Genomic DNA, 27,483 nt, shown 5'->3' with positions numbered 1-27,483 from the left:
TGAATCATCAGTCATGTGTTTTTTCAGGTCTCTGTTGTCTAATTTGGGTGGCTGGATGATAGCTTTAATTAAGAATAGTTTCTTTCTGCATATAGTTGGTATTTAGAATCCTTTTATTGGTTTCCTTTGTCCCAACAGTTCTATTTTTTTCCCTTTCTCTTATGTAGCATGTCTATAAAAATGGTGCAGGTTTCACGCATACATCAATAGCTAAAATGTTGCTTCTTCATTCGGCGACCAATATACAGAACCATTTGAGGGTCAACTATTTGTCGCTTACCATATGAAATATAGGAATAGATTTAACGAATGGTCCCTCCTTAATTTATTACTTGCATAAGGTTTTAAAATTTCGTATTTCTGAATAGTAACCAAAAGCCCTTTCAAGATTATTATATAAAATCGAGAAATAAAATTTAATGATTGACTGCCATGGTTTGGTTAAATATATAGAGACCTAAAAGGTTACTTGCTTCTATCTCTCTTTGTTCTGAAATAACTTTCTGCACCATGTAATGAGGAGTAATTTATTCGGGTTAAATGAAAAGAACAACTTTATTTATTTTGTAAAATGCCAAGTTTTCCTCAAGATAAATTGACTAATTTTTTAATGTTTAGCAGATTAAGGTGAAATAGGTAGAGCGAAGGGCATTTATTCTACATGTCTTCAACCTGCAACCAACTACAGCCTCATAGGTGTTTTGAGAAGTTTAATTTCCTTGAGATATAGAGATATGTAACTAAAAGTTGTATAATTTGACCTTTGCGTACAAGTCTAGTGAATTCCTAACGCGACTCAAGTCACTTTGGACAAGGGGTGTGACACTCGTATGGTGCTAGTCGTCTACGAGAGTCAGGTGGTATCCACGCGTGCGAATTCTAACTCCTCGGGCATGGCTTTGATTTAATAGCATGTTGCGGAGAATTCTTTTATTAAACCAGTGTAATCTGAAAAAGTTATTGTCTTGATCACGAAACAACAAATAGTGTTTCCCATGACAAATCACCTGACACGTAATGCTGGTCCCTTTTTTCTCCGGTGGCGTTTGATTTGGGACGCCGAAGTCGAACCCTAACCTCACCTCGTCCGGCTTCGTCTATTCCCCGTCTCTCACTAGAACCCCCATCAGCCGCTACTGGGAGGCGGTTCCCATTTTTTTTCTTTCGCCTCCGCCATGGACGTCGCCGCGCTCGCCGAGGAAAAGGCAGCGAAGCCGGACGAGGGCCGCAGCGCTCCACTGGAAGGCCCTCCTCCTCCTCCACCGAAGCCTGACGGCGCCCACCCGAGGCCGGAGGATCTGGTGGCCAAAGCGATAGCGCCGGTGAAGGTTGAGTACCTCCGCGCCCCGCCCTCCAGGTCCCGCTCGACCCCCGAGGCAGGCGATGCAGCCGATGACGACGTCAACAAGAAGAAGAACGCTCCTTCGAACGTCGTCAAAGAGAAAAAGTCCAGGCGCCAGCTCAAGAGAGAGCGGCAACAGGTGCGCACTTTGTGATCGATTTCCGATACCCTACCGAAAAATTAACCTCTTTTCTGCTTTGCCTTGGTTTCATGTTGTTCAAGTTCAAATCTTGTTATGGCTTCGGTTTGTTCCTTGGTGCTTTGAACTTCTATGAGCATAACAAAAAAAGTGATTTTTAAGGAAAGAGATGGCTTGGATAATTAAGATGATTTTCGAGACTTGACGCCTAGAGTGTAACGGGGGTAAGCTTTAGTATATAAGATGACAAATACCTGTCATTTATAGGTATGCTTAGTCTACTGCCTTCTGTCTTTAATCTGTTCGAGGCATTTCTTGACCGTTTTTGGAAGATAAGTCCAAGGCCGATAATTTTCTAGGTTTGAGATTTTTTTGTATGAACTTTTATGGATGCTGGAAATAAGCCTGATAAAATTGCAGTCATCTTAGAAAAGTTTTTAAAATTGTCGCTGTGTGAGCGAAACTTGGGATTGTTTTGTTTTTGTCAAAGTTCCAAGGTGTTATATGCTTTGGAAGTGTTATGTCACCATTAGGAAATAGCAAGAAAGTCTGGCTATTATTTTTTTGAAAAAAGAAACTTAGGCACTATATTCCAAGTGTTTCCTTTCCTGGTGGTTGTCTATTTAAAGAGTGCTCATATTTGAAGTTTGCTTTTCTAACTTTAAGTGTGCGACCTATCTTTTCTTCTGTCAGCTTTTATCAAATTTTTGGCCCATTTTCCTTCTTCTTATACATCATCTATGGCAAGCTTTGATCTTAAGATAGCGTAATCTTAATTCTTAAATTAGTTATAGACAAGTTAAACATGCGTACATAAAAACATGTCTAAAAATATTGTGAGAAACTTTCCTCTTTCCTAAATCTTCACGAAAACATTTGATAGAACTACAATAATAGTTTCTGGAAGATGGGGATTGTTATGTTTCTTTTTCAGTGAAAATTGTATCTATTTCTTATATTTCTGGTTTCAGTAAAACATGATGAACCTTTACCTCCAAGTTTTGCCAGAAACTTGGGGATGCACCACCAGAGACTCAATCCTGGAAAGTCCTCCAAGGAGAGAAAAAGGTGTGACTATTGGGGCATCACCCATTTCACCACAGAAACAACTCATGCCATTACATGAAATTATTGAAAACAGATGGATCATTCTAAATCAAATTACATTTCTAGTTTGGATGCATTTAATGATTTTTATGAGCACTGAGGTAGTTGTTTTGTTATATATGCATGTAAAATGCTCCGTAATTTGTCATAGCATTGCGTCTTCCCCACTTTTCCAATCATGCTCGCAGTCAAACTGAGTCATCTAATGTTGAAAAGATATCAGATCATTTCTTAATTTTGCTTGTCTTGTTTAATTTTTATAAACAACATAAAATTCAGGTCTTTAAAATCTAGGTATTTTATATCCAATAATTTCAGTATTCTTCCATTCACATTTTCCTCTCTCTCTCTCTCTCTCTGGTGTGTGTATGTGTATGTGCATCCACATGTGGAATATCACTCGCTTTCTTTTGTCATTGCAATGTTTATGTGCCCTTCAATCCAAACTAAACCCTGATCTTGTGCCCATCAGGCTGTGATGGTTTTTCATAGCTTTGATTTTTATATACACATACCATGTAAGTGATTATCACAAAAGGGGTTGCGTATCTAAATTTACATTTCTTTTGTTTCCATACTAATAAGTTAAATTTTGATTTTGATGTTTTTTACATTAGCCAGGAACAAAAGTCTGCACTGCATATTTGTCCGGAAGTAGCAAAAAGTGGAAATGTTGATGCATGTCGTTACAATAATAATTGCCGTTTCAGTCATGATTTGGATGGATTCTTTGCTCAGGTGCGGTGCTTAAATCCTTGCTTTTTTCATATTGTATTCTGACTAGATCTTCTCGTGAGGTTATGGCACAATTATGCATCAGTTATTGTTACTTAATATATCATCTTTACATGCAGAAACCAGCTGACCTAGAGGGGAGTTGTCCATTCCTCAGTGTTGGAGAGCCATGTCCTTATGGAATAACCTGTCGTTTTTCAGGCACACACAACAAACCTGTAGAATCCCAGAATCCTCCTGAGAAAAGCTTTGAAATCAATAGTCTAAAAAAAGATTTGCAGAAGCTTTTGTGGAAGAATAAAGTTAGTTTTCCAAAGGCGAATGCCCAGCTCAAACTTCTTGGCTTAGCGGTAAGATTTTGTCATCCTACAGTATACACTTATATTTTACTCTATTGTTTATTTTATCTTCCTGAAACCCATTTCTCTAATATATTCAAATTAAACTTTAAACTATTTATTTATATTACGCACTTGTTTTACCCCACTGTTATCTCTCTATTCCTTTTGGTGGACATCTAATATGGCTCATTATGTTAAAGGTTATCATTCTTATATTAATTTAAGTTGCCCTGGAAAGCAAGGAATATAACAATGTATTTAGATGATTCTTCCATTTCATATATGGTTTCTTGTATGTAACAGTAAGTTTGAGGACATTGGTTCTAGTTTTTAACCAACTTCATTCTTCTTCAGCTGCCTACATTACTTTATCTGCCTTCAAGTTTTATTGATTTTTGTTTCAGAAATGCGACTGTCCTTTCTGTTCCTAAAATATTCTTCTGAAAAGAATGTATAAATTGCTAGTCTTTCCTGTCCTCACTATTACCAATTCCACTTTGCAGGGGGGTAACAAAACAAAGGCAATGCCAGATGTCAATCAGGTGGAAATCCATTCAGAGTCTCTAAATGGGCCGGATAATCTTCACTTGGATGATGACAATGGGGTTCTTTGCAGCTCAGCCAATGAAGCAGAGCCTGCTCTAATAACATGCACAGAAAAGGACTGTTTAGAGGATGCATCTGTCATTGACCCCTCAAGACCTTTGAAGAAGGCAAAGAGTTCAGTTGATGAGGGACGCTGCTTAGCTGATAACAATAGTGGTTAGGTTTCATACTAGAGGTTTTAATGCTATTTAATGAAAGTTTTGTGTGGCTTTGTTGCAATGTATTTTCTGTAGCTAGATCGCTCTGTTGCTGACTCCAATAAGTGAAATCTGGACAGGCACATATCACATGGACAAAGATTTTAAAGGAATTAATGCACAAAATGGACCACAAGAGATCTCAACTGATAGCTTATGTTCATCTAAAGTTGATTTAAGTTTGAAACCGCATCCACGGGAAAGGAAGCTTATTGATTTCAGAGGAAAGCTGTACCTGGCTCCCTTGACTACAGTTGGGAATCTTCCTTTTAGAAGGATTTGCAAAGCCTTAGGTGCTGATATTACTTGTGGAGAAATGGCTATGTGTACTAATCTTTTGCAGGTTTGCCTTCTAACTTTGAGCTCTCACATTTCATGTGCAGTTTGGAAGAATTTAACAGAATGAAAAAAGAGACTTGCGACATTGCACTTTCTCAACAAAAGATTTAAAAAAGGAGTTTCATGTGCCATTACCATGGACATTGCCAGGCTGTTGAACTTCGGAATTCAGTTAGATTTTAACACAGTCATAACAATCGAATTTGTTTTACTTCAATAAAATAAATGCATATTGTATATGTGTTTCAAATTTGGAAAGGCAGTAAATGTTGAGATTTGAAGAAAAAGATATAAACTAATCTAGAAAAGAAGTTTAAGAAAACTATAAATCTAAAATGGTCAAATATAAGAATGATTTATGTTCTGTATTAAATCATTATAAAATCATGAATAACAAATCAAATGGAAAAACATTGAGTAAATGTAATATTTGGAAAGACTAGAAGATTAATGTTTTCTATGTAACACCTCTAAATGTTGCTGGTGGATATGATCTCAAGAATGTAGCCACAAGTTGATGGCTTACAATTAATTTTATATGAAGGAATATGAGCCAGGGTGCCTGTTATGGTTAATTTGTTTGAGATATTTCTAAAAAATATGTTGTTTCTATGACTGTGAATATATGAAAACAAAATAAATTGTCTTATCTGCAATGTTCTAATGGATTTAGGGACATGCTTCAGAATGGGCATTGCTGAGGCGACATTCATCAGAGGATGTATTTGGTGTACAAATATGTGGGGCTTATCCTGATACCATAGCACGTGCTGTTGAGCTTATAGATCGTGAATGTTTAGTTGATTTTATTGACATTAACATGGGGTGCCCAATTGACATTGTGGTTAACAAGGGGGCTGGATCTTGTCTGCTTACAAAACCCATGAGGATGAAGAGCGTTATTCAAGCAGCTTCTTGTACCATCAACATACCATTAACTATTAAGGTAGGTCAACTTTCTGGTGACACTAGTCTTGTTATGTCATTCTGCTTATCCAGTTCCATCAATAAATTAGTAAATTAAGGTTTTGAAGGAATTGTCAAGAATTCCATCTGAGATACTCTTAAGGCATTTCATTTTGAGATAGCTGTTTTATTTTCTCTTTCTCCTTTTAGAATGATTTCATAATAGAATCAAGTATTTCTCTGCTCTTGACTCTTTGCTCTTTTTAATAGGTGCGTACAGGTTATTTCGAAGGGAGAAATCGCATTGATTCTCTAATCTCAGATATTAGCGACTGGGGAGCCAGTGCATTGACCATCCATGGCCGATCACGACAGCAACGCTATAGCAAGCTTGCTGATTGGGATTATATCTACCAATGTGCAAGAAAAGCCCCTGACGCTTTGCAAGTTCTAGGAAATGGTGATATCTTCTCATATTTGGACTGGAACAAGCACTCTGCTGATTGCCCTGAGCTTTCTAGTTGCATGATCGCTCGAGGTGCCTTAATAAAGGTTTGTCTCCCATCTGGTTCTCTCCTTCATAAATTGTTGAAATCCGTTATCTTAGTATCTATTGGTATATCAGCAGAACTCCTTTAATACTCTTAATCCTCACCATGTTCAATATGTATTTGCCTTTGATTTAGAGATCTTTGTTTCGCAGCCTTGGTTACTTACTGAAATCAAGGAACAAAGACATTGGGACATTAGCTCTGAGGAGCGATTCAATATTCTCAAAGATTTTGTACGTTTTGGCCTAGAACACTGGGGTTCTGATATGAAAGGTATGCTCTATCAACCCATTACAAGAACTTATATCTATGTCCAACTATATCATATCTAATGAGCAGATTCCGAAAACCTACAATATTCTGTTGTCTTTGTAACTATACGCATGTTATTTGATGTGTTACATCATCCTGGATTTGTGCATACTGATTAAACATAGTATGAGTTTTGCTGTTAGTATGGAGCTGAAATAGAGTTTCATAAGACAAGAGATACAAGACAGTTAGAACATGGTGATATGTTGAATTGGTTTACCTTCATGGTTTATGTATAATAAAAGAAGATCATTGTAACATCAATGTGGGGTAGTGCAATAACATGCCTAACTCCAGATATTAATTAATGCTGGGATCAAATCTAAAATTTATTCCTCAAAGTGATGCTTTTATGTGGACTTATTTTCCTATTACCTATTTCTGCTGACAACTTTGGGAGTCGGAGAAAAGATGGACAGGGGAAGGCATTTGCATGGGAATCCAAAATGGCATCGGTCTCCTTAGTTTTAGGTTTAAGATGCTAAAGAGAAACTTTTCTTCAAAAAAAAAGATGTTAAAGAGGAATGAAATGACTAGAACATGAACACAAAGTGAAATCATTTGAAGCCACCCAAAAACACCAAATACCACGAAGGAATTGCAAGAGGGGGTGAAGAAGAATGAAAAGAGTATACAAACAATCCTTTAACAATAGTGAGTTGAATGTTTATAACGATAAGCACAGTTGGATATGAATCTGGGTGGTCGGTTGGTAGAGGGTAGAGAAGATTTTCCCTCAAGAGAGAAAATAGGGGTCATGAATTGCTTGTACAGTCAAGGGAGATCAAATTAGGCAATGAAGTTGGACAGAGATGCTTAAATGATGCCAATAAATTTTTAATGCTTCAGCTTTCCTCTATGAAAGCCGTGGAATTGCTGTTGTTCAATGTGGCGATATTTCTTGAATTGGGTACCAATAACATAATTCATACCACTTGCATCTTATTTTTGGTCCTCTTAAAACTTTATTGCAATCAAAAGCTTCTGATTTGGATTTCCTTTGTGAAAGTGGAACTGAGTAATTCTTCACCAAAAAAGATGAAAGAAAAAGGAAAAGGAAATGAATCGTAAATGCAAGAAAACAAGATCATACCTGGGAGAAGTTTTAAGTGCAGGCATGTCGTTTGAAATCAATATTTTTAGCTCAGGATATTCCTATTGAAAATTTGTGCTTGGAGACACTATTTATGATAACAGGCCTTGCATCAAGTCTGGAACACCAGATTTCTGTGATTTTTCACTCATTGGAGAGTTCTGCTCAAGATCTACAGGAGTTTTTTAGAAATTTCAATAGTTAATGTTATAGGTGTAGCTCTCCATTTTAGTTATAGCTCAGGGATGTGAGCCAAGAATAGGGAAAAGAAATTTATTGGATATAATATGTGCACACTCCCATTACATAAATATGGAGAGGAGGGTGTATGCGTGCATCCAAAGCAGAAAATTTTTGATTGTGTTTGTGTTTGTTTATTTTGGTCTACTTAAGACTTCGTGGATATTATCTCATTGGCATTTTGTTTACCATCTTTTCTTTTTTACTGAAGTTTCTATTTCAAGCCTAACTACAGCTACATAAGGGACCATCAACTGGTTGTTACCTATCTCTCCAAGTGAGAGGACTCAGGTTCAAACCTGACAGGTGGTGAATAACTACCATATTGTCAAAAAAATAAAAAGAAAGAAAAATATTAGCTACATAAGGGCCATTTAATTGATATTTGAGTGTCTGTTTTGGCCCTCCAGAAAATGATTTCTAGGTGCCTAGCCATGTTACTTCGAAATATTAGAAACACCAAAGGATTTGTTACACACACACACAAAAAAATCAAGCTGTATGTATTTGAATCTAAAAGGCTAGTTCAAAGTTCAAACCATGATGGAGATCCTGAATAAAAGAATTTAGTGGCATATCCTTTAAAGGATTTTCCACTGGATTCCCTTCATCTTGCTTTCCCCCACAGGTCAATTCTCCGAATCCATCAATCGTTTCCCCCTTTTCCAGTATTCCACTTGGAAATCCATATGCCTTCTCGTTGCCAAAGCATTAAATTTCCATTAGGAATGTAAAATCAAACTGGGGGAGCTTCATTTCTAGCTATCTATGGTGATATTTGCAATCTGTATTAATAGCTAGGTGTTGCACATAAGTGGTTTAGCTAAGGTTTGTAGTACGTCCACCGGCATCCAAGTAGTACAGTGTTGGTACAGTCCAATTCTTGGTACCGACACTTAGTACATGGGGTGTACTGCATGTCAGTTCACTACTGGTATGAGTTGGTATGCCTGCTATGGTCCGATATGGTTTAGTATTGTGAACCATGGATTCAACTATGCATGGCACATGTTGCCCTTTTCAAACATTGAAGAGGGCAATTCAAGTGTTTGGCTTGATATTTTGTGTTCCTCTGCTCTAGTCTCAACAAGTATTCGCATGGCTAACTAGAAAACATTCTAATCTCTCTATGAAAACATTAAGTTTAGAAGCATATTTCTTTAGGCGTTCAGGGCAAGGAACATCCATATAAAACCAACAGGCTAAAATCTGTCCATGATCTTTACCGTAATCATCTTAAACCGACATCATTAAGGATTCACAAACCAGTTACAGTTCAATTTTTTGAAACCAAGCTTTTGCATTACCAAGATGAGGGTCCTAGTTTCTGCACAAAGTTTTCTGTTCTCACAGAACCTTCATTAGAAATAAGAGGTACATAGCCTGTAGAAACCAGTTACAAGCTCGTGTTGTACAATCATTGACATTCTTTGGAAGCTTTTGCATTACTAAGATGAGGGTCCTAGTTTCTGCACAAAGTTTTCTGATCTCGCAGAACCTTCATTAGAAATAAGAGGTACATAGCTTGTAGAAACCAATTATAAGCTTGTGTTGTACAACCATTGACATTCTTTGGAAACCCAATCACTCTCTAGCTGGTGCACTTAGAAGATTTTTTTATTTTACAGCAGAGAGCAAATTTGACTAGCTACAACCATCACTCATCCGTCTGAAACACTTAATCTAATTATTGTACTACTGTACCTTCAGTATCTTCAGAGTAGATATGTTAAAATAAAGCCTAGGAGAAAGCGTCTTACATTTTCAGTTTTGTAAGTATAGTATGATTGTATATTTGCACATGTTAATCATTTTCCCTGGTTTCTGCCTCCTTGCTCCATTGCATAAATTCACTTTCTGGTTCCTGCTCTTTCAAATATCATGTAGGAAGCTCCATTCAGCTAGTGTTTTGGCATTGCTATTATGAGTTATGCTTTTTCAACAGCCTTAGTGAAGCAGAAAAGATGTTAGAAGAAAAACCTCACCGTCTGCACAAGTATGGGAGGCTATGCCACCCTGAATTGTCGGTTCGAAGCGTACCGAGATGTAGCAGGGGCGGATTGGCACGGTTTCGCCCCTCGGTTCAAGAAACTGGCGAGGGAGGGGAGAGTGAACTTCGAAGCCCCCCCCCTCTCTCTCTCTCTCTCTCTCTCAGCCTCCGCCTCTCCCTCCCTCTCCCTCCTTTCCTCTCTCTTCCTCCCTCCCTCCCTCCCTCTCTCTTTTCCTATCTCCTCTCTCTCCTCCTCCCTTGTAGGTTCCCCTTTGTTGGTATGCACCAGAACATCATGGCATGGTATCTTACCATACCGTACTACCGATGTACTGGCATAGCTGCTGGTTCCAGTACTATGAATCTTGTCTGCAAGTGTTTGCAGCTTGACAAATTGGGATTGCTTGCTTATGTTTATTCTAAGTGCATGATCTATTTCTTCTTCTGTTGTACGACACACCTGGAGTGTAATCTATCTTTTTGGGGATAATCTGTTGAGATTTTTTATTGCACTCATTTTTTACCATTGCTATCAAAGGTGGTAATCCACTGTATTCTTGCTTTTGTTCGTCTCCTTTAAGCTGCTAATCTAGTTAGTACAGGTGTAGAGACAACTCGCCATTTTCTGTTAGAATGGCTGAGCTACACGTGCCGCTATATTCCAGTCGGTCTGTTGGATGTCATTCCGCAACGGGTAAATTGGAGACCCCCCTGCTATCATGGTCGCAATGATCTTGAGACCATGATGGCCTCTGATTCAGCTGCTGACTGGGTATATATTTTCTTGCCCATTTTTGATTTGCATGTACCTTATACATTTCTTGCTGATTGTTTCCTCTCGTCTTGGCTTCCTCAATAATGCAGATCCGTATCTCTGAAATGCTGCTTGGCAAGGTTCCAGAAGGCTTTACTTTTGCTCCGAAACATAAATCTAACGCTTATGATCGGGCAGAAAATGGCTAAGATATGAGAGTTGGATCCCTTGATTTCCTCTATACTTCTGCCAGCTTGAGAGAAGGCTTGCGTGGCCTAGCTAAGAGCCTTTGTTTTGGCATTACTAAAAGCAAACGTTCTTTGTTTTTTTTTTCTTTTTTGGTGAAAATTCCTCTTAGTTATATGCTATCATTGATACGGGACTTCGGAAGAATCAATATATGTCCACGACGATTTGAAATCATTGTTTTGCACGTACGGATAATTGCAAGCATGTGCAAAGCGGAAAAATATGCTACTGTATCTTTTTTGTTCTCTCTTTTCTTTTTTCAAGTGGTGGATAGACAGTACTTAATCATGAAATGAGTCATTTTATAGGTTGATTGCATGGCAGATATCCCTTTTTATTCTGTATTTCACAGGCTAATGGATGTAATGCTTGATCTACCTGAAAGAAAATGATAGTTCCTTCGTACAGCTATATAAAATTATGAAGAATGCCAGTGACATTCGAACTTTTTGCCAATCAACACTAATAAATTGGACTACGTAGCAGGTAGCTAATCTGATTCTTCATTTGTTCATTCGGGTTTGCTTATCGGATATTGAAGAAGAAAATCTGTTAAGTATGCTGTGGAATTGCCAAGAAGAGTTGTATCAATTAAGACCCAAGAAAGCACAAGCAGTTAATATGCGACTCTGGAGGTCTTAGATCCCATGCGCTAAGATTTCTGATTTGAAAAACAGGCCCCACTTCATTCTCTTGTCTAACGCGGTGCCTGAGTAGCTCAGCGCATGTTTTATATTGCTTTAAAAAATTGTAAAGAAACGCACTTTCCAAGAAAAAAATTATAAAAAAGTGCTTTTCCAAGATGAGAAGTTTTAAAAAAAATTACGGGAAGCGTAGGTGTGATAAAGTTGACACGTTCATGAGGTGCGCATGGGCTTGGAAGATTGAGTTTTGTGCTCGGAAGATACAAGAGCTTGTGGTTTAATTTCCAAATGACAAGATCTTTTTTACTTATTGCTGGTGATAGATGATCTTTGGCTACAGAGTAAGAGGAAGCCGTCAATTAGTGCTCCTGAACTAACCCAAACTATAAATGTATTCATGTCTATATAATGAAAACAATGTGCAACATGCAAAATACGTAGACTAGTGAGAGTAGGATTGATTTTTCTAATCTCGAGTACAATGAATGAGGAACTTTCCTTGGATAGGATTTATTTAGGATCCTCTCGAGTTCAGCTCTTGACTGGAGAGGATTTCAACTCTTTCTTTCGTAAGCTAGTACTTTAAGGGCTTGTTTAGATAATCTAGTTGGAATACCACTAGATTAATGAGATAGTAGCGTCAAACCACAGAGAGAGAGCGAGAGAGAGACGGAGGGGGGAGGAGAAAAGGATGAGGGGTCGGGGAGACCCAAGCAATGGAGAATAAATAAAGGCCCTGCCCGTAGAAATGGGCTGGCAGAAGTCCGGTTGTTCTGGAGCGGACTGGGTCCAATAAAACGTTCCAACCTCATGCTTCAACAGGATTATCAAAAACCGATCTCTCCCTCAGGGCCTCAGCAAGCCTGCGGAAACCGCCAGAGAAGCTCCCTCCCACCTTATCGGCAGCGGCGATGGTTGACGCTGCCACAACGGAGGATCCGCCACCGCCCCTGCAGCTGAGAAAAAGGAGAGCGAACATTATTAATCTGAAACACAAAAACTCAAGGCCCGACGTGGTCGACGTGTGGGATGCAACAGGAGCAAATCCAAAGCTACTAGTTTGTCTGGAATCATATAGGAATACTGTTCCTGTTCCAACGCACCCGTGTCAGAAGCGAAGCGAAAGTTCCTCCAGAAAAAGTCGTCCGCCCCAAGGCCTTTGTCACGCCCGGTGTGTTTTACAAGCTAGTTCCATCATTCTGGATGGGACTCGGCCACTGTCATCAGTTGGATCTGGAGAGGCCCAAGGGGCAATAGTTGCGTCCACCCTTTGCTCCGAGATATCCGGATAATAGTGAGGGATGGAGAGGCCTTTCAGGCCAAGTATGTGTTCCTTGAAGCTAATGAAGCTGCGGATTATTTGGCTGCTTATGTAGCCAGTCACTCCGATAGTACTTTATGGGCTGGTGATGGAAAGTTGCCCCTGACACTCCAAAGTATTTTATTTTTTGATTTTATTAGATGAATCCGTACTCATCAGGTATGATCCATCCGCCTTATGCACAAGAAAAAAAAGAGAAAAAAAGACGAGGTACCTTAATCTTCAACTTCCTGACTTCGTTGCTGCGACGAGAATAGATTAATAGAAGCAATGAGGCAAGCAAACATCGAGAAAGACAGCAAGAAGCTGAAACAGAAGCAGAGTTATGGTCCCCCGCCTTTTAATCCACATCTCGGTGTACCTCCAGTTGGTAAAACTGGGCAACCTTTCTATGGTGATGTTCTTGGGCTTCGACAAATGGAAAGAAATTAATTAAAAGGAGTTCGAGGGTGAACAAGAGATGGAGAGTGGACGTAGCTATCATACAACCACAGGAGTTAGAAGTCATGCACGATGTTTAAGAAAAGTGTTGAAACCCCAACCTTCGAAGCTGATCACTCAACAGCCCCGAAAAGCCAAAGCAACAACAGATACAGCTCCCAATTAGTTGTATAATTCTTTGTTCTCTATAATTGATATATATTCCCTATCCAAACTATCATCTAATGTTTTTAAAGAGTCCCAATTGAATAGGGCTGTCAACCGAACAAACTTAGCTCACATTCAGATCAAAATCTGGCTTGAGTTCAACTTGCTCATTTAACAAGCATGTCGAGTTAAAGCTAGGGTTAGCTTGCATGAAGTCTGGTTGATCAAGCTCAAAATATGAATACATAAATAATTTATATATAGTATATTACGTTGAGACTACTGTTATCAATATAAAATTAAAGCATAATAAAAACAGAATATATTTCAACTATAAAATTAGAATATAATAAAAAATCTAAACTATATAGATGAAAGTTTTGGAAGACTTCTAGCTCCAAGTAGATCTCTTCCCTGAACAGCCTTAGTTTGGCTTGGTATTAAATGAACTAAGCTTCCCTCAATTACACCCTGGTTGAACAAAATCTACTAGCCTTTTTGTGAAGGAAATACCAAATCAAGCTACAAAGAACTGCTGTATGATCTCTATAATGTTTTCTGCAGTTATTTCTCAGAAAACAAAAAGGGCTTTAGGGAATTGCCATGATGCTGCTATCCTGAGATATGGTTTGCTAGGTTGTGAGTTCCAGTAGACTTGATTCTGCTAGCTCAACCTGCCCAAAAGGCAGTGTTAAGAAGAAAACCTGGGTGAGCTCTACCTTAACCTTGGAGCGACTTCAGTCATCTACTTGTGGGAAGAGACATGAGAATTGAAGTTCTCTCGAGATCTACCTCGTCCATGCGAACTTCTGCCAACCCCAATGAGAGAAGTGTACAATTCTTTGGCTATTATACCTCATACAAAAATGTCACTAGGTGACATGGGTAGAGAGATCCAACGTGTTCATTAACTTGCCGATCCTGCAAACATATTCAACCAATTTAATGATGGATGGAAGGAAGGAAATGTCTTCTCTTGCGTATGGTCTTTACTCTCAGAAGCGTCCAGTAATATGAAAGGAATGAATAACTTGAAGGGTTTTGACCTGTTGTTGTTCTTCATGAGATACCATGATGTCAAGGAAACAAGGTCATGATGACCTTCACTCGCACTAGTGCATCAAGTGGCATGGTGGTAAACGTGAGCATCCACATTAGAGATGGATTCCTACTGAGAGATTGTTTGAGCTTGAAGAATACACAGATAGGCTGAATGCCCTTGTCAGACTGGAAGCAATGAGGTCGTGCCAATGGGACCAGATCATTGCTTTTTTCCTTACAAATGCCATCTTTGCCAAAAGAGTTTGTTGAAGGGTACAACTCATGGTAAACTACTCAGCAGCCTGCTTTCTCTATGTGATGTGTGGGCTCTACAAGCTCCAATCTGCAAGAGAATGCTGACGAGTCATCATCATGTCTTCTGGATTATGCTGTAGAATCTCCCTTTTGTACTCTGAACTCTTTAGGAAAGAGGTGGCAGTTCCTTGCAGCCAAAATGCAAAATTGAACTAGAAACTGTTTTTCTTTGTTTCCGGGACTTCCAAAAGTAGGTTATGGATTGTTTTCAGGTGGACAGAGTAAAATTTCAGACAGCTTAACTCATAAAAAACAGTTGAAGGACACTGATAGATCAACTGATAAGAACTGCAGGAATAGTCTGACATGCATTCATAAGCAAGCACCTAATCATGAAGAAATAAATGTCACCTGGCCTACTGTTCGTTTAAAAAGGTGCAGTGTCAGAGAAAGATTGTCACATATAAACTTTTAGAAGGTCCAATCTCTCTTTCCTTATGGTTGGTAGGCTAAATTCAAGTTGCAATCTCCCAGAATTGGTTCCTGAATAAGTTTCAAGTTGGAAAAGGATTCAATAACAGAATTTGGACTTAGCAACGAAGATAACAAGTAGTAAACATAGTTCTCAGTGGGGTAATTTTTCAAGTTCTGTCGACGGATGTTGGATTTATGGGCCATGATCCTGCCTTTTTGGTTACAGGCATTGGTTTAGGTGTTTTTTTTTTTTTTTTGCTCAAGTTACGGTAATGTAACACCAGAAGGCAATAAAATTCAAAAGAAGATGATATTTTTTATATAAAACAAAAGGCAAATGATATGGGTAGGTTGGCTTTGGAATTTATTGTTTCTCTAAGAAATAATCTGGATTCTGGTTATAAAGTCTGAATTCTTTTAGGGGTCCAAGGGAGGTTGGTAGCCTGAAAGCCTTCCCCACATTTCAGACATTGGGCTGGATTGGGATGAGATGCATGCATCAGCTAACATTTACTCTTGGAGAACGTAAAGGTGTCAATTGGCCTACTGGGAAATCTAGTAGTAATAATGAAGGAAAGTTGAGAAGTAGGTAGGAAGATTACAGATAGATTGAAGCAAAATAAAACTTTTGAATATCCAATTTCCTCTCCTATATTATTGGGCACATACCCTTGATGATACAATTGTCAAATGAAAGTGATCTAAAAGTTAAGTGCGTCTTGACTCCTTAATCCATGAATTACATCAGTTCGTTTCTTTAGATAGAAGCAACGAATTACAAATCCATTTGACTTTCTTCTCATATCAAATATCCTTTCTCTCTCCCTCTCTAGACTTCTCTTGTAAAGTATTTATATACAAAGCATGGAGCATGCTCAGCGTAATTTTTTTCTTAGACAAATTAGAGTTTGTTCATCTCTCTCTTCATAATGGGTTCGGGCTGTATATTTCGCATGAAAGAATGATCGATCTTCTTTCATAGTGCGAACCACCGGATTGCACCTCCCATAGATCTCAAAGTATCCTGAACCATTCTTGCATCCATCTGCATAGATCTCGAAGCGCTCATTGCACGATCCAACGGTTGATGTCAATAAAGGAGATGAATCATTTTTTCGCATGAAAGATGCAACCCAAACCCCTTCATAATGTACTAGAAGCGAGGGCAGCAAAGGCTTCTATATTAAAAAAAAAATATTTCTCAATTTTCCTCTGAATTATTATGATGATGTTCTTTATGGTAGGTAAAGATAGTATGCTGAAGTTAAGTGCCGCATTCATGCTTCCATTAATGGAGCATAAATTGCATATTGTGCAAAATTGAGAAGACAGAAATTTACGAATAACATAATGGTGTAAGTCAGCTGTTGATTACTCTCATGGTTTTAAGGAGCATTATGAATCTAGAATTTTTTTTTTTTTTAAAAAAGTTCCTCATACTCCCTCAACTAAAATTATAAATCTGATTAGAAACTCAGGGATTGTGTAATTCTTAGCAGTCGGATGAGAAAGAACTGTTGTGAGATGCATGGAAGCAAAGTGACCATGTTCATGATTCCCTTTCTTTACTTGCCTTCCACCTTTGGCTGGTAGATCAAAATACTCCATTGCGAAAGGCTATCTTTTTTTTATTTTTTTGGACTAGCCACTTTAGCCACGCTGAGGAAACAAGGAGAGGGCTGAGATATTAAAAGGCAAAGTGACAGAGAAAAACGGAGCCACAAAAGGAATTATACTCTACATCGCGTACATGACCATGCATGCAGATAATTATCTTATACCGGTGCACCGAGATGAGATATTGATGAATGAAGCTTACAGAAATAAGCAACCAATCGTCTCGTGCAAGGCTACATGGTGTATGTATGTAATGTTGGGTATAATTTTTTCATGAGATAAAATGAGAACAAATACATAGTATAAACTAGCTAGTAGATACACAAATATATATTTTATAATAATTACTAATACTAAATACTATGATGAATAAAATTAGATGATGACAATTAGTATTTTACAAAGATCATTTTGTATAGACTCATGAGCCAACTTTTTTACAAAAAATTAAAATAAAGCAAAGATAGACTCATAAAAAGCTCTTCCACCCCGTGGCACGGAGAGATTAATGCAATAAAGAAAGTACTATAATACTATTAAATGGATCCAAGAAACGTGATCACTAATAAAGAGAGTTACAATGCTACGGACACCCTACCGTTAGTAGCTGCCACGTAGCGTCAAGGCAGCCACCACGCGGCAGACGAAATCGTGAATCGGATTACGACGGAGGAGGAGGAGGTTTAAATCCCAGCGCATGCAGCGCCGATAAGCAATAAATACTCCTTTAATAATTTCTCGTGTCATCTTTATATCGAAAAAGATCGATCAAACGAGTAGGAGAAGGCAAAGATTTCGCGGCGAGACAGAGAGGAAGGAAGAAGGAAAGGCAGTAAACATGGGGAGATCTTCCACGATCTCGTGCTTCAATGTTATGATCTGCAGCGGCGATTCAGCGAGCGACGGCGATCCCGCATCGGTGGAGGTAACGCTTTCTTTCCTCTCTCTCTCTCTCTCTCCCCGTCTTCTTCTTCTTCGTTTTGTTTTCTTTTAGCTTTGCATGGGAAACTAGGCCTTCTTCTTCAATGTTTAGTGGGGCTGAGAGCAAAGCCATGGATTTTAATCTGGATTTAGACTAGATTCGTTACTCCAGCAACAGGTCGTAACGTGAGGTGTTTGATGGACTTCGTTTGTGTTGGTTGATCCATAGAGCGTTTGGGGGTGAAAGTGTTTGTATCTCAAGTATTTGGAAGAAAAAGTAATAGAGAAAAAAACGCAAGTTTTACGAGCAACAGTCTATGGATAATAGATTGGATGCTCGGCCAAGATGGACTTGAGATGGTATGGACGTGTGCAGCAGAGAGAGACTTGAGGAGGCCTTTCAAGGAGTTGCTTGTAAAGAAAGAGAAGGGGAAGGATTAGCAAACATGGCTGGAAATTATGCATTAGGATTTTGAGTAGCTTATAATTACATTGAAGATAGCCTTAAATAGAAGACCATAGGCAAATAAGAATTCATGAAGCCAATCCATATACTTCAAACCTTATGCTTTTTTCTTTTTAAAAATTGGATAAAAAGTTATTCTTTGAAATTTTGTTGCTTTTTGCTCCAAGCTCAGAATTTCTTTATGTATTTCTAACGAATTGCATGCTTATATATAAATGCCTTCTTCCAGTTTTTTTGTCAAATATTAAAGAATCTCCTTCATATCAAAATTTGGGAATTCATGCAAATCAAATAAGGCTGACAGATGATTGCTCTGTTAGAACAAAGATTTCGAGTACCGATGCCGGTGGAGACTTGGAGTGCCAAGATCTTGTGGTATTTGAACTCAATCATGCAAGAACTGATGACCAGTAGCCAAATCTTTGTTTTCTTACATTAAGTGGAAAGAGCATCTGAAGAAAATGTGCCAGACCAATGCAACCCTCTTTTTATATGTGGTTTCGTCTATTTTGGTAGCTCTGGTCGAAACCAGAATCTTTGTAAGTTTTATCTGAAATCCTTTTCAGCCAAAAATCATAACCATGATCTAGCAATATGTGTGCAAAGATATGACTACAAGATTATCATAACATGAAGGAATAGTCAAACATAATGTGAAAGACTATGGATGAAAATTCGTAACGCAGATTTACCTTTAAAAAACAGAATGAAATATAATGTAAATATGTTCATCTAACGATGTTAGACTATCATATACAACGTAGCATACCTCGGTCAAATTGAACTGGAAACTTCTGATCAAAACATAAGATTAAGTCATTTTCTGTCACCATCACCACCTTAGAGTTAATATACTGAACATTTTTCTTTTCTTTGGAGATAATCATATTTTAAGACCTTACAGGAAAGAAAAAGGATTGGTTTCAATTTCGTTTTTGGCTGCAGTTATTGAGTTTTGGCTTCAATGTTTTCAATGGGTTTGAAAATTTCATGTGAAATAACAAATTAATCCAAACGATCATTCAAGTAAGTCATATTGTTTCATACCTCCGGATGAATTATGTATAGAACACCCAGCTTTACAGGGAGCTATAAGCAATCTCTCATAATTTTTTCCTACTCTCTTCTATGCAAGTCATAGACCTAGCTCGTATTTGACTCAATGATTTATAAGCTCTTCGACATCAAAGTTGAGCTTCTTGAGTTTCACGGGAGGCTTAATCTAGAGGACTTACTCGATTGGATCACACTTGTTGAGAGGTTCTTTGAATCTATGGACATCCCCAACAACAAAAAAAATAAAGGTCATGACCTTAAAAAAATTGAAGGCTATATATCTATATGGTGGGAGAATATCTAGAGCACTCGAGTGAGAATTGGAAAAATAAAGACCAGTAATTGGCTAAGGATGGAGAGCATCTATGCTGCCACTTCTGATAGATTATTCTCACTTTCTTTATCAATTTTGTATGAATCTTAGATAGGGCAAAAGGACTGCTCCGGACCGCATGGAGGAGTTTTTCATCTACTTCGGCATGCCTGCATGAAGATGAAGGAACTCATGAAACCAATTATCTTAATAGTTTTTGGGTTTTGTTCTGAGATTGCAAATCACACAATATGGCATGTGAATGATGCTTATTAAAAAACGTTGCATGCTGAAAAAAGCTAAGGAGAGCTCAAACTTTTTACCATCCCTCAGCAAACTCACAAGGTTTCCCACGAGAATCTTGCTCTAGTCCTATAGAAGGTGTGTCTATCAAAAACTCCAAAAACTATACTAGCACCATCCAAGGAGAAACAAGCAGCATGCAAGAGTAGAGGAGAACCTTGCAAGAATTTTCAAAAGTTGCTCGCCCCATGACTTCTGCATGTTATACATGTAGTGAAATAAGGGATCTCCATGATGACTTCTCACCATCAAAGTCCACCTCACCAATACGAACGACGAGGCAGATGGCAAGTATTAGGAGCATTACACTGATCAATCGGAGTTAATTGGTGAGTCGTTCTATGACAACAAACAAGATGATGGACCCATCATCGAGTTTGATGCAGATTAGGGTCCAAGCCTTATTCTACGATATATGATGTCTGCGCCTAAAGCCAAAGAAGAGGATTGGACTCAAAATAACATCTTTCACCCATTGCACTTCCACTAGATGAGTTTGCAATGTCATCATTAATAGTGGGTCATGTGAGTAACTTTTTCTCAAGAGGGTATCGACAAGCTTAATCTAAAGATGAAAAGTTATCCACAACCACACAGAATTTGCTTGGTTCAAAAAGGGTAACAAGGTTCCAATCTCCAAACATTGTTTTGTTAATTTCTAAATTGGTGACACTTACATTGACAACATATGGTAATATCGATGGATGCTTGCCACATGCTATTGGATCGTCCTGGCAATATGATCGAGAGGATGTGCACCACAGAAACACTTATGCTTTTGGTAAAGATGGATAAAAATAATTCCCAAACCCATAAGAAAGAAAGGACTTCTATCACTATTCAATACCAAGGTCTTCTTTAAAGACAACAAAAAGAGAGGTTTTCAACTCAAGAACTAGTTCTCTCCAACCTGGAGGGAATGATGCAAATCATAGTCTTGCTGACATGTATTTGACTTGATTCATATCTTGGACTAAATAGAAGTACACAGAGGTTTGACTTCAGGTTCCAACCTAAGTCAGTTCTAGAAGGCTAGAAAATAATCCTAGAGATCTTATCCAATAAAGTGACATCAAGATGAGTTAGAGATCTTATCCAATCAAGTTATGTTAGGATGAGTTAAGATTATGCCATCAAGAGGTATATTATAGGGAATATTCTTATTTTTTCCTTATTTGGAAGAAATGAACGTGGATATATTTGTGTGAAGGTTCAAGAGGTCCTATAACTATAGATAGGGTTGCTTAGCCATTGTAAAGAGTATCTTAAATTGAATAAAATTACTGGAACTCATAGGGAAGAAAATGGATTTATGGATGGAATCAAATTCTCCATGATTCTATGAGAGTTCTTTATTGTTGTTTCCTCTTCCTATCGTGCCATGTTACTTTTGGGTAGATCTTCTTCCTTAAAGAGAATGTTCACTGCATGCACTACTTCTCTTTCAAAATCACTATAAAATGTGATCGGGAAATAGTTTCATTTATTTTCCTTCTCAAAGAAAGTCATTTATCTTTCTTTCACACCTTTGTTTTGGTAAGTTTCTTTCTTCATTCCAATCCTTTTTTTATGGCTTTAGTAGATTTTTTTATGTAAGGCATGTTTCCGTGGTTATTCTAAAGTCCACCAAACGTACAATGTTAACTATTTTGCGACCATAAGTTAATCTTATGTCATTTTTTCTTTCTTTTCCTTGCCACTTTATCCTCATATTTAGTTGCTGAATATATTTTTTCTGATCATGTATTCAATCTTTTACAGAACAAAGCATCATTAGATAAAGGGAGGTGGAGTTTCCGGAAGAGATCCTCTAGACATCTAGTGCAAAGCAATTCTGTGATCTCAGAACCCAGTCTTAACACGAAAATAGCAGAAACCATGACCAATGACTTTCATTCTGAAAAGGAATCAACTGTTCCAGAAAACCCAACAATACTAGGGGAGACAAATGAAAAATTCCCATTATCGGTTGCAGTTGATTCAGAAGTAGCTGATACAGTAGTTTCATCTGTTCCAGAAAGCCCCCCCAGGCTAGAACATACAAATGAAACACCTCCATCACCAGATGTAATTGATTTAGAAGTTTCTGATTCACTGCCTGCTGCTGAAGTTAGAACCGCCATTGATAATAATTTCCAGGAAGATGCTGTTATTGTCATCCAGGCTGCAATCAGGGGATACTTGGTATATTTCTTATTGAGTTTTTAACTTTATAAGCTGCAAAAGGTGGGTTGAAATCGAATTTTTCTTGACCTTTTAAAATACTTTCAGGCTCAAAAAGAACTTGAAAAATGGAAGAATGTTGTCAAGTTGCAAGCTGCTGTACGTGGTCATCTTGTCAGGAGACAAGCTGTGGGAACTTTGCGATGCGTACAAGCCATCATCAAAATGCAAGCACTTGCACAGGCACGCCATGTACATCAACTAGAGGAGAAGTTTGCTGCAGAAGGGAAGCTTGATGAGAAACTCCAGGTAGATTCCTCGATGTAAAACCTCTTGATGAAGCTCTTGCTTCATTGTTGATTCCACATATCTTGCCTATAGCAACCAGGGTTGCCTCATTCACTGGCTAATGTTCCAAACTAGCATCAAGTGGGTCTTGGACTAATTCTAATGCTAGACTAAAAAATTTAGCAGACTCCAATCCTGTATTGACTATTTCTAAATGCTAAATGAACCAACCAATGCTATGCCAACTGTTGTGTATTGTTGATGGCCTACGTTCTTTCTTTTCTAACCTGTTAAGCAAGTACTGCTGTGGTTGCCCACTGTTGAGACCTGGACATGCTTTTCTATCCATATTTTTTTGTTTTTTTTTCCTTCACTTTGTACTTTTCTACTTTTCCAACTAGGCCATCAAATCCATCATAACGGTAATTACTAATCTGAGTTTTATCTTCCACTGAAATTTAACTTTTTGTTTCTCATATATTGTCATTAAAACCTAGATTGCTATTTCTTCTATTGAACCATATCTCTTGTTTTTCATATGCAATTTAAGTTTGGCCTTTTCTCATTTCAGGTTAATGGTGGCATGAAATCAGATATAGCATATACTTCAATTGATAAATTGCTTTCCAATGCTTTCGCTCGTCTGGTATGATTGCTGATCGCCTCATCCCGTTTCTGCTTTTCAATTTTAGTATAAAGTTTCTTTCTGTATTTAATCTTTCAAATAGAAGCTTATAGTTTGATACTTCATGGCAAGCTTTTGGAGTCGAGGCCTAGGATCAAACCCATTCATGTGAGTTGTGAGACTCTGAGTTCTGATTCAGCATGGACATGGTTGGAGAGGTGGATGACTGTGATGTCTTCAGAAATAGGGCAGCAGCAGGAGTTTAATTTAGATAAAGATTATCAGGGACAGAAGCCAAAGACTAACCTTGCCGCTTCTGAAATAGTAAATGTGGTTCCTGATTCTGTTGCCTCTATATCATCAGATTCAAAGTCATCTCCCTGTGAATCAGCAAACCCAATGGAAGGTGTAGGGGATTTAATAAAGAAAAATTCTGGTGAATATGAAATTCATATTTCTGTATCTATTCCTCATCAAAGCAACAGCTCTGTAGCAATAGATGACCAAGAGCAGTCTCCTTATGAGAGTGAGACATCAGGCATGATAGAAGAGAATAGTGAATCAGCAGCCCCAATTGAAGGTGAAGTAGATTTAATATGTGAAAATTCTGCTGAATATCAAAAAAATGTTCCTATATCAATTCCAAATCACGAAATGAGTTCTGTAGTGAAAAATGGCCAAGAGCAGTTCCAGTTCGAGGGTGAGACTTCAGGCGAGATAGAAGAGAATACGAAAATTGGGAGAGTTGAGGAGACACTTGATTCTATCGCGAGTCAAGTACCAGTGAAATCAGATGCAACTTCACTGTCCTTACTTGGTAATAATTCTGCCAAGCCTGGATTTGACATGGAAAACCTGAAGTGTACTATTGAAAGGGCAACTTGTGAATCACCGGATACCGAAGGAAAAAAGTGTGCATTAAGGTCAAGAAGGGCATCAAGTCCGGCATTTGCTTCTGTACAATCAAAATTTGAGGAACTAAGCGCAGTTTCTAGTGTGAGTAGGTCTGTCACTTCTGTTAATCGTGGTTCTGGAGTTCAGTCTAAACTAGTTCATCCTAAAGTTGATTCTTTGATGAAGACTAAGGAGCTTAGCATGATGGAGAACTCAATATCTCACTGTCAAGTTAAGAATTCTGCTTTAGAATGTGGCACTGAGATATCTGTCTCTTCTCCATTTGACTTGCTAGAAGGAGCTGAAGTTGATGGCAAGGGTAATATACTTGCAATTGGAGCTGTTGATGAAGGAAACCATAATTTGACTGATGGTGCTGATAGTGCATTAAATCATGAAAATATCAATTCTGAAACAAAATTCCATCATTCTGAGTCAGATGTGCTACAGCCACAAGAACTTAAGGGAAGTGACAACAATTTGTCCGGTACTGTTAATGCAGTTGATTCAGTGCAGGAGCATCAACTGCCAGCAGAGTCAGCAACATCAAGTGTTCAGATTCAAGTTCAAAATCTAAAACATACACAAGTTTGTAGTTCATCCCCAGAGGTTTCTTCCAGAAGCCATGCAACTGATTCAGATCAACACAAGACACCATCAAGACAGATCTCAGCAAAAACTAGAACAGCCAAGGCAGGAAACAACATCCACGCTCAAAAGCAGAGATCTCAATTGGCATGCAAGAACTCACCATCAATTCAAAAGAATGACTCAGGTACAAGAAAAAGCACGGAATATCTGCCAAAGGATGCAAAGAATGCCAAAGGACACAACACATTTGGGATGGCTAAACCTGATAACATTGATCATGAGTCCAGGGACAGCAGCAGCATTTCCCTTCCAAGATATATGCAAGCCACTGAATCTGCAAGGGCTAAGTTTCATGATAGTGTTTCTCTGAAATCAAGCTCAGATGTCCGAGACAAAGATGACCACATGAAGAAGAGACACTCCCTTCCTACTGGGGATGTGAAGGACTCATCCCCCCCAGATGCAGATGTCAACACCGCAAACACAACAAAATCTGAAGAGGAACAGCACCCATTCTCCTCAGGAGTCTGCTGGTAACACCATGATCTCACATGCATATATGTTTCATTATTAAAGACAAGGCTAGATGCAAATTCTAGGGCTATTATTTCGTTATACTAGAAAGTTAGTATAATCATTTCTTAAATGTGTAATGCTGTTATATTCATATGTTTTGATAGTCATGGAGCATACTGCAAGCATATTACTGAATTCTCTAACATGAATAAAGCGACTCGATCTTAATTGTATGAATAGGAATTAGGAAAGCTAGATCAACAAATTTTGTTGATTAAACCATCTTTACTTAGAATGAACATGTTCCTGATTTGTGTTAGGTTCACACCAAATGTCCCAGAATGCCATGCAACTTGTCTCAAACTCTCAATTCACAGATGTTTTAAGTAGATCTAGCATTCCTCTTGCGCAAAGTGGTTCGTAAACTTCACGGTCAGTAGTCAAGAGAAGGGATGAGTGGCCCCTGATGCTCAGACCACAATCCTCGAATACAAATCTGAATCAACTTATCCGGTTTCCTCGAGTTGCATGACAACTGTTCTGAACCTCTCAAGAAAAGTGGCGAAGAACTCATCCACGTATGTAGGCCTAGAGGTTGGAGAAATTGGTTCAGATAATGCATTTTAGTTAATTACCATTTAAGTTCCTCTTAAGCAATGAAGTCTTTCAGGGAGAATTAGTCCTGCCTGGATTTTTGTTATACAATATGGAAACAAACGAATCTTACATGTAATCTCTGAATAGAAAATCTCAAAGAAGGCCTCTTGGCAAGTAGATATTTGTTTATTAGAAAACAATTCTCCTGGAAATTTATGAATGAATGGTGCTCCTTTCTAATCTGATGAAATTCTTGAGATTTTTTTTTGTTCGTTTGATTTCCTCAACATAGCATCTTGATTGGACTGACTCGCATCTTTAAACCTTCCCGTTTCAGAGAGGAGATGGCAGAAATGATGAGGCTTTGTGAGTACTTTACGACATGATCAACCCATCACCCATAGAAGACTTGGAGCAAGGTTGTTGATGGCTGTTTGAGAGTCATGATTTTTTGCTCTTCGAGGTGCGGCTTATGATGATGATGATGATGACAGTGTGGCTTATGCCTGCAGTATGTGGCATCACAGAGGATTACTGAAAAGTCATGATTTGTTCATATACATTAACATTGTGTGAGAGCTTTTGCTCGTATATTCAAATGTTGGCCTTGTTTGGTGTTCGTGTGAGATATAAAGATGGTGTTTGAGAACACTCGATTCTATTACTAATATATGAACCTGTGATGTAATTTTTCAACAGAGTATGAAAGTTCTGGGTTTAACATATGACAGACATCTTTCTCCATTTGCTCTTGTTATCACGAAGGCAGCTACTGGCTGGGCTCATGTAAAGGCAACTCTACTTGATGCGTGAATCAGATTTCGGATCAATCTATATTGATTAACTGTCTTCATTATATTGTTGCTAGCAAATACTACTGTTTTTAGTTTTGAATCTTCCAAATCATTTCCGCGGTAGATCTGGACCGAACCTTAATTCTTGTCTTCGAAATATTTTTTTGTCAAGAAATTATATTTTTAAGTATAATTCTGTTGCCTAGTAATTAATGACCATAGGTTTTACAATTTCTACATGTTCCATTAGGAGTATTCCTTTGCTATTTCCAAATAAAAAGTGTATGTATCATATTTGTGCTTAACCGGAAAAATCATAAGGATTTTATGAAACCGTGTGCTATGGCTCAAATCCATAGCCAATCCTATTTCCGATGGAAGCAGCTGACAATTGAATTCAATCTTTTTCATTATTTTACTATCCATAATAGTGTGTAGTGTGAAAAGAAGGTCCGGCGACTGTCGATTCTAAAAGGGCTTGGCCCCAACCCCAACTGAAACTGAATGCATATTTGGATGCAATTTTTCATCTCTAGCTTTGAAAGTTTTTTAATTATGATATTACTGTAGCTATGTAATTGCACGAACACCAATCCTTCTGCTAAAATGTTCAAAAGACACATCTCTCTCTGACAGAGAGAACTTAGAAGCTTTGGGCCAGTTCTGAAACATAAGACAAAATAAGCAATTTGCTTTGCGGGACATGGGAAAAGGATCATTTACTGGTCAACTGATAGATATAGATAATATCTCCAAAACATTTGAAATTTTAGTTTTATGAATATATATTCTTGTAATCATTAACGGTGTCCATTGCTTATTTGGATGCCCCATTATTAATTCTAAGACATGGCTAACTTATTTTTTCTTTGCTAAAATGGATGATTCATACAATTCTAGTATTTACACATTCAAAATGATACCTCCTAGAGTGCTCTAGGCAGCTTTCTTTTTCTTTTTTTTTTGACCCATAAGACATCTTCAGAGTGATTGGCCACATAAAAAGCCACCCAATCTGTAACTTCGTTAGCCTCTCTGTATTCCTCTAATCATGGACATGGCTAACTTGGTTGAGGTTTTGTAATTGAAGTTCGCCTAAGGTTTTGTAATCATAT

At 38.1% G+C, this 27,483-nt stretch overlaps 2 protein-coding genes across 3 annotated transcripts; both read left to right on the top strand.

Annotated features, from left to right (window-relative positions):
• The first annotated feature begins 210 nt into the window (after window positions 1-210).
• On the top strand, window positions 211-11,224 carry LOC103701488 (tRNA-dihydrouridine(47) synthase [NAD(P)(+)]-like). 2 transcript variants are annotated; one of them, XM_008783559.4, is made up of 10 exons: window positions 211-1,481; window positions 3,210-3,326; window positions 3,443-3,673; window positions 4,168-4,426; window positions 4,548-4,810; window positions 5,480-5,752; window positions 5,983-6,264; window positions 6,416-6,536; window positions 10,501-10,670; window positions 10,763-11,224. In XM_008783559.4, exons 1-10 carry the CDS (start codon window positions 1,176-1,178, stop codon window positions 10,859-10,861), a joined length of 2,121 nt encoding a protein of 706 aa, XP_008781781.4. In that variant the 5' UTR covers window positions 211-1,175; the 3' UTR covers window positions 10,862-11,224. The 2 variants fall into 2 exon arrangements, with proteins under 2 accessions (XP_008781781.4, XP_038973378.1); XM_039117450.1 differs by having other exon boundaries at window positions 1,153-1,481; window positions 3,206-3,326.
• Window positions 11,225-17,526: 6,302 nt separating this feature from the next.
• Window positions 17,527-26,404, top strand: LOC108511091 (protein IQ-DOMAIN 31-like). Its single transcript, XM_039117441.1, has 6 exons — window positions 17,527-17,766; window positions 21,662-22,084; window positions 22,172-22,372; window positions 22,923-22,997; window positions 23,109-24,994; window positions 25,912-26,404. Coding segments are annotated over exons 1-6 (2,673 nt in total). The 5' UTR covers window positions 17,527-17,679; the 3' UTR covers window positions 25,913-26,404.
• The last annotated feature ends 1,079 nt before the right edge of the window (window positions 26,405-27,483 follow it).

Source organism: Phoenix dactylifera, chromosome 2 (assembly GCF_009389715.1).
Source record: "Phoenix dactylifera cultivar Barhee BC4 chromosome 2, palm_55x_up_171113_PBpolish2nd_filt_p, whole genome shotgun sequence".
Classification (NCBI taxonomy): Eukaryota; Viridiplantae; Streptophyta; class Magnoliopsida; order Arecales; family Arecaceae; genus Phoenix; species Phoenix dactylifera.
The sequence above is the reverse complement of the archived record's forward strand: the minus strand, read 5'-3'. Positions and strand labels throughout refer to the sequence as shown.

Excerpts from the sequence above, each read along its gene's own strand:
- LOC108511091 (XM_039117441.1), top strand. The coding sequence starts at position 17,680 with ATGGGGAGATCTTCCACGATCTCGTGCTTCAATGTTATGATCTGCAGC. Across the intron at positions 22,373-22,922 it reads AGCTTGATGAGAAACTCCAG|GTTAATGGTGGCATGAAATC; the intron begins GTAGATTCCTCG and ends TTCTCATTTCAG. Across the intron at positions 22,998-23,108 it reads CCAATGCTTTCGCTCGTCTG|CTTTTGGAGTCGAGGCCTAG; the intron begins GTATGATTGCTG and ends CTTCATGGCAAG.
- LOC103701488 (XM_008783559.4), top strand. The coding sequence starts at position 1,176 with ATGGACGTCGCCGCGCTCGCCGAGGAAAAGGCAGCGAAGCCGGACGAG. Across the intron at positions 1,482-3,209 it reads TCAAGAGAGAGCGGCAACAG|GAACAAAAGTCTGCACTGCA; the intron begins GTGCGCACTTTG and ends TACATTAGCCAG. Across the intron at positions 4,427-4,547 it reads CTTAGCTGATAACAATAGTG|GCACATATCACATGGACAAA; the intron begins GTTAGGTTTCAT and ends AAATCTGGACAG.